The sequence below is a fragment of the Phyllostomus hastatus genome, unplaced genomic scaffold, assembly GCF_019186645.2.
Source record: "Phyllostomus hastatus isolate PE091 unplaced genomic scaffold, TTU_PhHast_1.1 phas_contig_150, whole genome shotgun sequence".
NCBI lineage: Eukaryota > Metazoa > Chordata > Mammalia > Chiroptera > Phyllostomidae > Phyllostomus > Phyllostomus hastatus.
The window spans coordinates 7,066,659-7,080,573 of record NW_025333611.1 but is presented as its reverse complement, the minus strand read 5'-3'; the positions used below and the strand labels follow the sequence as shown (position 1 = coordinate 7,080,573).

General features: G+C 52.5%; 1 protein-coding gene across 2 annotated transcripts in view; it reads right to left on the bottom strand.

Annotated features, from left to right (window-relative positions):
- Positions 1 to 13,915, bottom strand: part of SLIT3 (slit guidance ligand 3) — a 517,665-nt gene that overhangs the window by 474,893 nt on the left and 28,857 nt on the right. For both annotated transcript variants that reach the window (XM_045824010.1, XM_045824020.1), the window contains exon 2: positions 1,216 to 1,287. In XM_045824010.1, the coding sequence (XP_045679966.1) occupies positions 1,216 to 1,287 (72 nt within the window). The remainder of the gene's footprint in view (positions 1 to 1,215; positions 1,288 to 13,915) is intronic.

Here is a 13,915-nt window from a genome sequence, read left to right as displayed (position 1 = left end):
AGGGGAAGTTTGGACGTACATGCCTGAGTGAAGACAATGGAAAGGGACCTAGGAAGAAGCCACCATCGAAGAGTCAAGGAGTTCCTGAGGCCAGAAGCAAGGAGAGAGGCCTGGACCAGATCGTTCCCACAGCTCCCGAAAGGAACCAACCCTGCTGACGCCTTGGTCTTGGACTCCCGGCCTCAAGGACTGTGAGACAACAAATTTCTGTTACTTAAGCCACCCAGTTTGTGGTACTTTGTTACAGCAGCCCCAGAACTAATACACTGCTCATTCCTTATTTTGTGGATAAGAAAACCGAGGCCCAAAGAAGGGTAATGATTTGTCCAAAGTCACATGGGCAGTTAGTTCTGAGTCAAGACCAGAGCTGGCATTTCCTGGCACTAGAACAAAATCCACTGTGTTATAAAGGGCTATAAAGAAAAAGAAGGTGGTGGCTTCAGATACCAAGACTTTAGCTGAGATTTCTACTGAAGATCCGCCAGCCAAGATTCTACAACAAACGAATACCAAGGCTACGGCCGAATTGCCCAGACTGTGCTCCACATCTGGGCCACCCTTATGGGCCCAAATCCACTTCTCAGGAAAGAAGGAAGGAGAGTCCACTTGCTTCTCTCTCGTACCTCTGAATGTCTGAGACTTGTCCACGGACATGCACTTAGGTGGCCTAGACTTAGAGCTGGGTGGTCGGTATTTAGAAAGGAGACCTCGTATTGTTTGCTCCCCCATTCTACAAATGCCCATCTCAAGTTTTGCTACCTGTCTGCACAGCTGTGGGTGTTCTGTTCAACAAGGGCCCTGACCCTGTCTGACTCTCTCCCTCCCTCCTCTCCTCCTTTCCATTAAGCGACAAGATAAATAACTTTTGTCCTGATTTCTCCGTTAATGCACATGCTGGAGAAGAAATTACAGTCTCTTTGGAAGGGAAGCATGGCTAGTCGCCCTGACGTCGCTGTCATCCTAGAAGCAGGGCACGGTGATTTATCTGTGTGTTGCCTTCTGTTTTCCCTGTCACTGGCCTGACTTCTCCTAGCAGTCTGGCCCAGCCAGCAGCACAGAGGCAGAGAGCGAGACACCATGCAAACCTGGGCCCGCTCGTGAAGGGCTTTCGGCTGCAGCATGGCACTTGGGGGTGTGATGTCAGGGCAATGGAACACTTCCATAAGGCTGAAGAGCTACAAATAGAAATGTGTGGGACAGTCCTGTGCTACTTACAAGACGCGTAGATTCTTGAGTCCAGCGAAGTCCGTCTTGGTGATCCTGGTGATATTATTTCTGTCCAGGTCACTGAAAGGAGAGCACAATTGGGTTAAGGTTTTTTTCCAGGTTATGTTTATGGTCTCTTCAACCCAGACTGGCTCGGACTGCAGGGATGTTGCTTGTCAAGAAGTAGGCAATTCCAATGATTAATGCTATCCCCTGAGCATGCCCAATAACCTTAAGGATATTGTATGGAATAAGCTATCCATTATGCATGTAGTAGAGCCCTGTTGTACGTAGCTGCCTGGCTTCTGTTGCCCCTTCATCAGGTCACAAATTTTTCTTTGGACGCTCCCCTCCCCTAACTCACAGATCATGTCACAGAAGTGGGGGCTGACCCTGCGTCTCAGCCCCGGGAATGGCCGCCTACTCCAGGCCAGCCTTACATGCATTTTCCCTCCCTCTGCCCACGGTCATTGTTTCGGGAGTGCGTGACGACTCACACTCCCATAGGTTTCTCTCTGTTGGGGCTGCTAAGCTGGTGGGTGCTGCCAACAGCCATCTTGCCACCATGAAGAGAGAGCTTTCCAGGGAGAGCAGATGAATAAAGACTGATTTCTGGTGCTAGCCTGGGAGTATCTGGATGCACACGGGCTGGAGGCCAGACACCTCTGTATTTCGAGACTGCATGAGCCACTCTATCCCGTTTCCCTCACATTTTGACTTAACCTAGACTGAGCTGAACTTCCCAACACTCGAAACCAAAAGAATCTTGACTAACTTTGATACCTAGTGAGACACTTGTCTGTTTTCGAGCGAGTTTGAGGACTCGCCGAGGACGAAGATCGCATCTCACTTAACTCCACAGCCTGAGAAGGTAGAATATTTGCCCGGCACAGGGGAGAGGTAACCTCGTTGATTTCATATACAGGTAACGACAGCTACGTGGATCACTCCTGCCTCGGTTTGTAGGCTGAAATGCCTCAAACTGGTCCCAGAGAGAAGAATGCATTGTGGAAGAAGTGAGAGCCTTGTGGTGGCTTTGAAGCTGGGGAGAAGGGAGCACCACGGGGGTAGGAAACCAGGGTTCAGGTAAACCAAAGTCAAGAATGAACCTGCGAACAACCATCTAAACACTGTGTTCACTAAAACTATCTAAGAAGGCTGGAGACCAAAAAAAAAAAAAAGACCATAAATAATGTTATAATTCTTAATAATGAGTGTGAACAATTAATTCCTATCTGCCCTGCCTTCCTCTCTGAAGTGATGAGAAAATGTCAGGCCTTTGGCCAAACTGGCGCTTCAACAAGGCATCTGTGAACGAACTGACTTTGCTTTCCTCCTGGACACTGAGCTGCTAACAGGCCATTTCCCCGTGATGCGTCCCTATCTAAACGTTCACTAAAGCAGCCCCTCTTCCACCCCACACGCTTTCTGCAGTTTCAGTTGCCCATGGCTACCTGCAATGTGCAAACATTAAAGGGAACAGTCCAGAAATGAACAATTCATAAGTTTTAAACGGTGCACCATTCTGAGTAGCGCGATAAAACCCCTTGCCTGCCCACTCCGCTCTGCCTGCGGTGTGAGTCCTCCCTTCGTCCAGGGTCTCCACACGGGAAATGCTCCTGGCCCATGAGTCATTCAGCAGCCGACTCGGTATTCAGATCGATTGTCCTGGAATCGCAGCTCTAGTCGCCCATATTTTCCCCACTACTGCCCCAAAGCACAAGAGTAATGATGCTGGCAATTCAGACCCGCCAGAGAGAAGCTGTGAAATACTTCCTTTAAGAGTGAGAAGGCATGTGCGTACAGGAAAAACATGGCATGCAGAGGGCGCAGTGCTATCTGCGCTTTCAGGCATCCACAGAGGTCCTGGAACACAGGCCCCGTGGATAAGTGGGGGCTACTGTACTTCTCTGGTTTTCCTGGTCAGGCCCTGAAGTGGCCATCCTGCAACCGTGCCACCGTGAGACCTGTGTGGTTGCAGCTGCTTAAGAAGAGGGAAACGGCTTTCAGACTCTGGCACTGCGCAGGAGGAACAGTCCAGTGAGGGGAGGGATGACTCTCCTGATGCGGAAACGAGACCGAAATAAAAATGAAGTGGGTCCTTGAGGAGCCTCAGCTGGGAACCACCGCCCCTCCCCCCCCACACCCAGTGTTCCACAGTCTAAAACGGCACAGTTGTTTGTTAACCAGCCTGCGGTGGAGGGAGGCAGCATGTAGACTCCTGGGACCGAGCTGAGTGCGGGCGAGGGAAGGGCAGGGATTGCACAGGGAGCTGGAGGAGGGCTGCTCACGCACGGATTCCGTGCCAGCACACAGGCGGGAATCTGTGCACACTCATAACCACCTAAGTGTTCCTCGTGCCTCCCATCACAATTGGGACAGTTGCTTGGGGACCTTGACAACCGTGAATATGACAGTGCAACTAAGGGTTTAATTACTGGGACGCAGCGTGGTGTCTCAGCAGCTAGCGCTTGTGACTGCAGCACCAATATATTTCAATTAATATTTATTACGTGAAGGGACAGGAAGCGTGCTGCTGAGATGCAGGGGACTCAGGGCCGGGGCTGTGGTGGAGACTGTGGGGCGCCCTAGGAACACCGTGTCTGGCAGGCTGAGCTGCAGAGGCAAGCAGCCCCGAGTTGGAGTTTGAATCCCTGCCTCGCCACTTACTGAGTGGTCTATGGGCAGTTCACTCCACCTCCGAGGCTCAGTCTCTCCATCGTTTTCACGAGGGTTAAATAAGATGAGGCACACACAGCACTCATCTGACACTTGTTAAATAATCAGGGCCCTAGGGTTGGTTGAACTGAATACCCCCACCTCCACTCGGAAATTTCAGCGCACCAAGGGCAGCCGGCCGCCTCACCCCAGACTCTGCGCTGAGAGATGAACCCTGGGGTCCTCAAGAGACTCCGTTGGTTGGTATGCTATCTTCCTACGGGTGAGAAGAGGGGCGCGTTTTGTGGCTGAGAGGGTGGCAGCGCCATGAACGGCCCCTCACACCGCCTCTCCCTCGAAACACTTCTCTGACACCTATTGCCACGGTATCTTCCCCTAGCCCATCCAAGACTTCCAGACTTCCAGACTGCCAGGCTCCCAGGGAGGAGGCCAGGGGGACCACGGGCTTTGAGGTGAGCCGGGTCAGGGTTCAAATCTCTGCTCACCCCCCCACACCCAACTCTGGGGATTTGCATAAGTTACTTAACCCCTCTGACCTGCACGCTTTCTGTAACGCTCTCCGGCTTGCAGGCCTTGGGAAGGTGAGACATACGAGGCCTGGGTTGCAAGCATGCCTGGCTGACAATGGGAATTAACTAAATGGACACCGAGAAGAGGCTACATTACCTCATGTGCCCATCCCTCCCAACCCGCATTGCCCTAGTCCAGGCTCCGCCGGGCCGTTACAGTTCTCAGCCTGCACCTCTGGCCCCTGAGGGAGTCAGGGGCTCTCAGCCTGGGATGCGGTCTGCATCATCTGCAGGCACGGTCCGTCCGGGGTGACCCTGAGTGGGGAAGCCATTAGAGTCGAGAGGTGGGGTGGGCACGTGGAGGGGTTCTAAATCACGCCTGCAAGTGGTTTCTTTGTCATCAGGAGGCGGAGTGTGTGCCCCTGTCCCTAGAACCTGAGCAAGGCTTTGTGACTGACTGGACAGGTAAGATTAGGGTGGAACTGACGCAGAACTCCAGAGATCAGCAGAGACAGTAAGTGACTGCCTGGCCATCTCTTGGAGCACGTGCATCGGAGCCCTGAGCTGCCACACGAGAAGACCAGAAGACCACGGTGGAGGGGAGTAGGGGAGAGGAGGGGAGGGAGAGGAGAAGGGAAGAGGGGCAGAGAGAACGGGGTGGTGCCGAGGAGCCCTGGCTGTTCCAGCCCAGGCTGTCTGAGTCTTTCCGGCCTGGAGGTCAAGCACGTAAGTGCAGACGCCTTTGAGATTCCAGCTCCAGCTACCATCTGGCTACAACTTGTGAGAAACTCCGAGCCAGATCAACCAGCTAAGCGACTTGAATTCCTGCCCACAGAAATTGTGACAGAGAATACTAAAAGGAGTGCTTACTCTTCAGCCATTAAGTTTTGAAGTGATTCGTTTTGATAAAAAAAAAAGATGAAAGAGGAAGGAGAAAGCCACCTTCCAGATATTTAATTTACCATTAACAATGGAACTGCATTCACGTGACTCTCACTTGTCCTTTCCGAGGCCTGCCTGCCACCCTTGAGACTCTCAATGGTGTCATTGTGGACAAGGACAGCTGGCAGGGGCCAAAGGCACTCTAGGAATGAGGTGAGAACTGGCTCTTGTCTTGGGCTCTGAGGACTAAGACGGCATTGTTAGGGCTGCCCATCCCTCCAAGTGGGGCTTAGAACACCACGTGCACGCCCCGGTGTTAGACTCGTCATCACAGTGAGTGGGTACCGTCCGTGAAGGGCTGTGGCGAGCTGCCCACTGAACCGCGTCCCTCTGTCTGGCGCACACAGACAGGCTGCACTTCTCGGCTTCCCCTGCAGGTAGGTGCAGCCATTAACTCAGTTCTCACGATTACCTGGGCGGAAGCAATACATACTGCCTTTCGGCCTTGATCCATAGAACTTCCTGCTCATCTGGGGCTGGAGCCAGTAGATCCGGGGAGGGGGTATGTTGAGGGCGAGGGGGGTGGACTCCAAGAGAAGCAGACAGAGAGAGCCTGAGTCCCTGAGTGACTGTGTGGAACACAGCCCTCCCCTCCCCTGTCTCCCCAGTGTCCCACATCAGACTCAGAGATGCCCAAGAAGTCACTCTTAAGACACTGAAGTGTCGTGACCATTTGTTATACAATCTACGTTGACAAGCACATTATTTTTGTGTCAGGAGCTCTCTGTCCTTTTCTTCTTTCTTCCTGCAACTGAAAGGTTGGCATTAGTCACCCTTCAGCTGATAAAGATACTGAACATCAGCCTTAATGAGAGTTGATATTTGTTGGACCCAAACCACATACCAGGCACTGCGCTAAGAACTTTATGTTCGTTCTCTCTTACCCACCCAGCAATCCTCTGTGATAGGTGCTACTATTGTCCCATTTCTCACAGGAGGACACTGAAGCTTGGGCTCCCCCACCTACACCCCGCTAGAAGATTTTACCAATAAAGCAAGCTGCCATGAGGTCAGACAAGCAGTAAAGGCTGGGATGCGGCGAACTAGGGCTCTCTGGATGCAGTGGGCATGTTTTTTCCTGTGTTTGTTTGTTTGTTAATCACATCCTGCTGCCCATCTGCAACCAGAGGCCAAGCATCGTCTGTGGCATCGGTTTCACTGCTGACTAAAAGAAAAACGAGTAAACAGAATGGAACAGAACAGAATGGAATTCCCCATCCCTATGCCTTCAAGGAAGCAGAGGAGTACTTCCAGTGGCCTCGCTACCCCCCACTACGGCCGGGACGGCACCGTTCCCACCCTGCTGCCCGGGGAGGTCTGGGCTGCTGGGAGTGCTGGGCCTTTTTTCCAACTCCAGGCAGAAGTCTTTCTTGCTATTTTTGCCAGTGTCTGGTTTCTGCCATGTTCCTCATCATGTGCCATGTTGCCTCCACAAACAGGCATCACCATGGTAATCTGCATTATTCTCCCCCATCCCAATCATAAATCATACACCAACACTGTAACTTGCAGCTTTGTGGTATTTTCACATCTGTTTGACACCTTGGGTGGGGTGGAACAGGAAGGGGAATTTAGAACAACATTGGAAAAAATGAAACAAACTTGTTCTAGGGCAGGCTGCTGTCCCCGTCTTGGCACATGTGTATTCACACCCTCCTTTTGATTCATTCTGTGGCATTCCAGCGAAATGTCTTCTTGCTGTGGCACATGTGCGAAGGGGGAGCAGCAAAAACATCCTCTAGTAAAGCTGTTAGCAGTGTGTGGAGAAAAGGGCTTCAACTGTAAACCCAGGAGATGTTGCAGGGGAAAACACGATCCTTCCTTCCTTCCTTCCTTCCTTCCTTCCTTCCTTCCTTCCTTCCTTCCTTCCTCCCTCCCTCCCTCCCTCCCTCCCTCCCCTTCCTCCCCCTCCCTTCCATCCTTTCTTTCCCCCTACAGTGTACCTTTATTAAACACCCACTCTGGATCTGGCACTGTGATTGTGGCTAGGGAGAGTGTTGAACAACAAATGAGTCCTTTGGGGGGACTTGTATTCTCCTGGTGAGTGTGGCAGGCAGATTCTAGGGTGGCCTCCATGATCCCCCACCTCCTGGTATTACCACCCTTGTAGAATCCCCACTCCTCGAGTGTGGGCAGGACCTACTGACTTGCTTCTCACCACTAGAGTGAAGGTGACAAGATGTCACTTTGGTGATTACATTATACATAACTGTAATGCCCAGCTTGCTAGGGGACCCTCTCTTGCTAGAGAAGCAAGTGACCACACTAGGGAGGCACATAGGGCAAGGACCTGAGGGCAGCCTCTACAGACAACCGGCAGAGAACTGAGGGTGACCAGCAGGACCCCGAAGCCCTCAGTCTAACAGTCTGCAAGGGACTCCATTCTGCCAACAGCCTCGAGAGCCTGAACACAGACCCAGGGCTGAGCCTTTGGATGAGACCTCAGCCTCAGCCAGCACCTCGGCTGCAGCTTGGGCAGACCCTGAAGCAGAGGCCCCCACCTACCTGTGAGGAAATAAACAGGAGTTATACCAAGCCATCAAGTTTGTGGCAAGAGTGTCAAGCAACAATAGAAAACTAATACAGCAGGACACAGGCAACCACAAATAAACCAAGAAGCTACAGATGACAAGAAAATAACTGGGAAGTCATTTCGGGGTGAGATGAAGAAAACGAAGGTGGGGCGAGAGGAAGTGGGGGCAGCAGCTCGCGTGCCCATGAGGGAGAGATACTTGGTCTGAGATGCCCCCCGAAAGGAGCCAGCCACAGGCAGAGAGAACTTTCCAAAGGCAGGGGAACCGAGTCGCAGAGGGACCCTCCTCTCTGCAGCTTCCCCAGTCCCTCCGCCCTCGGCCAATCCCCCCCTTCCCTGACCCTCTCAACTCCTGCGCCATTTAGCCTCCCTTCTCCACACAACTCATCTCGGGCGTTCATCGTGATCCTGTCCACCTCGTGCGCTGCGGCCTGCTCCCTGTGTGGCTGCCTCCTCTCCCAGAGGGGTGTGCGTGCAGCTCCGTGGGGGCCACGGCCACGGATTCCACTCCCCTCACCTCCTCCCAGACCCCTCAGGTGAGGTGACGTCCTGTGGAGACACTCAGACATATGTACATTCATCTTCTCTGGGTGTTGTGTGAAGAGTTCTGTTGTTTTTTTAAACACATTTTACATTTTGCTTATTAGGGCTGTCTGTATCTTCTGCAGTAAGTATGTATTACTCATGGACTCTTCCTGCCCCTCCAAAAATGTTGAAAAATTTGGAAGCTGAAGAAATAAGACCCTCACCACAGTTAAAGTGACCAGCAGAGCCACAGCCACTCAAGGCCCTGGAAATCTGGCCCAAGTTAGATGTTCTTTGACAAGCACGGAGAACCTCTTTGGAGCCGTTCAGGTCGCCCTGCCCCAAGGGTGTCTTTCCGTCTTTGCTTCCTCTCCCCATCCCGAAGGACCTAATGCCATCCATCCATCTTCGCTGACGCAATGGAGGAGGCAGCACGCGTTCAAGAACCGCGCAACGCCCCTCCGCCGGGCTGGGCGGCCGCGTGTCCCCGCGCGTCTGCCTTGTAGAGCTCGCCTCTCAGGCCTCACCTCTCGGACTTGCGCCACCGGAGGCGTCATTCAAGGACTCTCGGACTTCTGCGCTTTAGTCCCATCAGTTACATAACCAAGCACAAGTTTAAAAACACGCACATTCAGGAGAGAAATGACTGAATTTGATTTTAAAAACTGGCTTCACACTACCTCGGTTGTTTGGGAACTAAGCCTCCCTGGGCTAAATTTCTGGCTTGGCAACACTCTCGCATATATAATTTTACACCTGCAAAAGTCTGCAGCCAGTGCTGTGCAGACAGCTACCTGCAGGGAGGGGAGCAGGCCAGAGAGAGGGGAACCTGGATGGCTGGATGGCTTCTGGTGTGGGCCCTGCAAGGAGGAGGGGAGCCTGGGTCTCTGCATTGACCCTCCTTGCTGCAGGAGGGCTCCCTACCGGCCCGGGCCATCTTGCTCTGTCCTGCGGCACGGTCCAGCAGGAGAGGGTGGCCCGGGACACATCTAGCTCTCCGCTGGAGGCAGAAGAGTGAAACCACACGCTGGTAGCCCGCAGGCCAGTTCTGGCCTGCAGACGGATCTGCTCAGTCTGGTTCTCAGTAGGGGTTTAAGATTTGTACATTAACGGCCAATCTGGGAGAATTTCACTCACAAATCTGAAACCCTGGGTTGTCTACAGACAAAAATCACACGACCTGATAACCCTGGGGCCTCAGGGCCGCTGTGAGCTGGCGCTAAGCAGCATCCGCCCTTTCTGGGCGAGGCTTGTGCTCCGTCGTGACCCATCAGCCCACCGGGTCTGCTTCCCTGCTGCTGTCCCCTGCTTGGTCCTTACAGGCACTGCCATCTGAGACCCCTGCCCCAGAGCGTACCATTTAAGAAAGGGGCCCGGGCTCAGATCTCACCCGCCGGCGGTGTGAGTTAGGGCAGATTACACAGCCACACCCAGGCTTTGCTGTCCTCATCTATAAAATGGGCGAAGCAACAGCGCCTCCCACCGCGGGTGCTGTGAGGATTAAATGAGACAACAAAGTGATTCTAGGGTGGCAACTTGCTCCGTTCTGAGCAACCCCCTCCAGGTGATGCCCGTCAGTCTTAAAGGGCCACCCTTCATGTCCCACTCTGTCACGACCAGAGACCTCAAACTCTTCCAAATTCTCCTCGGAAGGCCTGTTCTCCAGTCCTGCCCCACACGGCACGTAGAGCATGTGAAAGTAGGATCTCCGGATCCCTGGGAGGCAGGAAACAGAAGTCGCAGAAGAGACCGAAGTGTGACAAGAACTTTCAGGCGCACGGCATGACAGGGACGATGCCGTGTGTTAACCAAGCTACTGCCCTTTCCTCCCAGGTCAACAGCAAGGCGACATTTCCCAGTGCCCCCTGGATCTAGGTGGGACCTTTAGACTGATTTCTGATGAAAAGAAGGTAGGCGGAAGTGACACGGGCCATTTCCAGGCAAGGCCGTGGGGCATCCTACACGACATCACAGCCTCTTCCCTTTTCCTGTCTTCCCTGACACGTGTAGGCCACGTGTCAAAAACGGTGGTACCCTAGGGGGAAGGGGCCCGGTTCCCGAGTGGCCGTGAGGAGCACAGGCCCCCCACCGCCACCCAGAACAAACGCACAGGGCTATGCTGTGAGGAGGCGATGCCATCTCACTGTGTTTTGCTGCAGATGTGTCTGGGTTTTCCTGTCCTTGCAGCACAGACTTGTCACCTGGCCATCCAGCAGAGTGGGGGAGAAAGGACGAGAAGTTAAGTAATCACGATCTTTCTCTGTGTTCGGTTTCTGCCCCATAGCATGACCTTGGAAAAGCTACCTCCCCCAGCTGTAGAAGGTGGAAAATATACTGGGTGGTCCCCCAGGGTCAGAATCTCACTGACCCTGAATCACCCCCCAGGATAATTCTCACAGGCTTTGAACCCCCATTAACACACTTTACCTTAAACTATGCCTTTTATTTAAGGTCACCTAAGTTCTGATCAACACAGGGGCACAAAAGCTGCAGCCAGCCCACATTAGGGTCTAAAAAATTAACTGCAGAATGAATAACTATTACTCGAGGGCCCATGTGTACTGGGTTTTTGCCATGCGCTAAATACTAGGCTGAGCACCTCACACTCGGCACCTCCTGGGACCCTCACCAGCAGCCCGTGAGGTCGGTGCCTGGACTGCTCCCATTCTGCACACGGGTACGTGGAGGCACAGGGGGACGAAGGCCCATGTCTGTGGTCACAAGCTGCTACCTGCCAAGTGAGCATCCACATCCAGGCATTCAGGTGTCAGTGCCTGAGGACTTAGCAACCAATCTCAAGAGATGAATGCAGCATCCTGAAGGGTGAAGGACCAACCGAAACTATCTAATCAGGCAATTTTTATAACGTGCGCAGAATTTTAGCCGAACCAACAAACTCCAATTTCTTGGGAGTCAGGGCCATATCTTATTTATATTTGACTCCTTAGGGTTCAGCACAATGTCCGCCACAGAAAAGCACAAACAAACATCTGTTGAATGACTGAGTTACCTGGACTTAAACGCTTTTCATTGACAGTTTTAACTGAGTTGTATTTGCTCTTCGTTGACCGTGGCTTGAGAGCCCGAGTCGATGTCCGTGTTTCATTTACACCAGTAACTCTGGGCACCGGTTAGAACTAGAGTGGCCGTATGATTACCATCCAAACCTGAATGCTTTTGCAAGCCCAAGGGAATGCCTTTAATAATTGTATCAAGAAAAAAGGCACAGCTGGAACCGCCCTGAGCAAATCCACGCAAACAGTGTTCCCAGTTAGAGCCACAGAATGCCCGCCACAGAGGTGAGCAGACAAACAAGGGGGCCTGTTGCCTGCGTCCTCGTTTGTACGGAGCCCCCCTTCTTGTCTGCTTGGGTCAGACCACTATACAATCTCCGTTAGTGGCAGGACACACCACAGTGAAGTGTCGTTCTCTGAAAGGTGCACGCATGTAGCTAGGCCCAGCCAGCCACACGGCACACACACTGCTACCTTTTAGCCTAGGTGCAGTAGTCACTGTTAGGAAAACAGGAAGGGGCAGCCCACGGAATGCAACGGTGGTGGTAGGAATATAAACATGGATTGCATTGGAACAGGCTACATACTTTGTATAAACACTAATAAAGTAAGTTCAGGCTGAGCTGTGACTTTAAAGGAAATTCTTCCCCATAAACATGTCCTGCCATGCCCTAATAACTCTTTAATTTGATGCACATTTGGGAAGGATGATGGGAAGGAATCACAGAATAATGTGAAGGTCTGTTGCGAAGGAGGAGCGGTGGCGGGGATGTGATGCAACTTGGAGCTAGCACCGTCTACCGCAGAGCGGGCCTCATTGCGCTTTTCACACGCGGAGGGGATCTGCTGAGTGACAGGCCGGAAATCGGAGACAGGTCTTCGCAGGTTAAGCACAAGAAAATTCTGGATGTCATCTGATGGCACCATGTACGGCTCCCGGCTAGTCAGTTCCTGGCCTGCCGTCTCTTGTTAGAGACAGTTAAAGCAGCTTCCATCTCGCATGTGGACTCTCCATTTCCTGGAACAGGTTCCTTGAATTTCAACTAGACTACAAGCTCCTTGAGAGTGGGGAAAACTTCTTATATATCCAGCATCTTATACACGGGGCTGACATGGCCCGATACCCCCGTGAGAGGGCAGCAAGGCACAGTCGGTGACAACCAGACCGGGAGCCGCACGCAGGCTCAGGACCCAGTTCCACCACTTGCCGCTGTGCGGCTGGACAAGCCACTCTTCTCATCTGTGAAATGGGTAGTAGCACCTGCTGAACCACAGAGAGCTTTTGAGATGATCCTAGGGAGCATTCTAAGAGAAAGGGCTTTATGAATTAATAAGAGCTGTACAAATGTAGTAAATTATTACTGCCGGGAAATACATAACAATGATTAACAATAACAGTAAACCTGTTTTGCGCTGTATTGAGTTCTCAGGATTCATCAGGCACTGTTCATCTCCTTTGAGTCCTCACAGCAATCCTAGGAGGCGGGTGCATCCTATTATTGTCTCCAGTTTACAGGAAACTGAGGTCTTGAGAGGTTAGGTAACTTGCCCAAGTTTACACTTCTAAGTATCACCCACAGGGTAACAATTCTGGAGGGCAGGGCTGGATTGTCAGGGCTCTGTGTTTTTTGCTCCTGGGGCTCCCAGGGAATTGAAAGAATCAAAATAACTAGTTCTGTCTACTTTGCCAGGAGCAACGGAAGGGCAAGGGCTGTGTGGAGTCCCCTCCACATCTCCAGGACCCAGCAAAGGAGCGGGGAGTTAAGGCTTTTCAAAGTAAAGGACTGCCGTTTCTTCCTCTCCCAGCTACTCTCACTTGTGTACCAGCTCTTAGCAGCAGTGCCCAGCAGCATTTGGCCGAACACACGGAGGCTGCTGACTTTTGTCCAGGTGTATGGCACTGGTCCCTCAACCCATCATGGTTCTCCACCTTCACCAAGGTGAGAAGCCTCAGCCTTGCTCCCTGGCCGCCTGGAAGTGTAGCCCAGATGGTTCCTCCACCCAGGCAGGGCCCTGCGCCCAGCAAGCTCATTCCAAACACCATCCCTTTGCTCGGGCAAGCCTCCCGTCTGCAATGCCCTCTCCCACAGACCGAAATGATCTGCAGCTGTCAGGGAGCGCGCCTGCGGAATGGGGACCCACCTCAGTGCTGTGCTGAAGAGGAAGGGCTGGAAAGGAAGAAGATGTCTTTGTAGTCTAGTGAGACACTGGACCGGGGTGGGCCTGCCAGCCCCTCTCGGGCAGGGGCCACCCTCCCCATCTGGCACTGAGAACACGCCGAGGGACAGGAATTACGCGGAGGGAGAAGGGCCCATCTGATCTGCGAGCGGCCCTGCGTGTCCAGGCCCGAGGAAGCCAGACCTCCCTTTCATCATTCGTGAAACCATATCTTGCTTATTACGACAATTTTAAAAACTTCTCTGATTATTCCTTTGAGAATCCAATTTGTTTCCTTTGTAAAGAGGAAACAATTCTCTTCTCAGTTTGGGAGGTGGGGACATTCCATT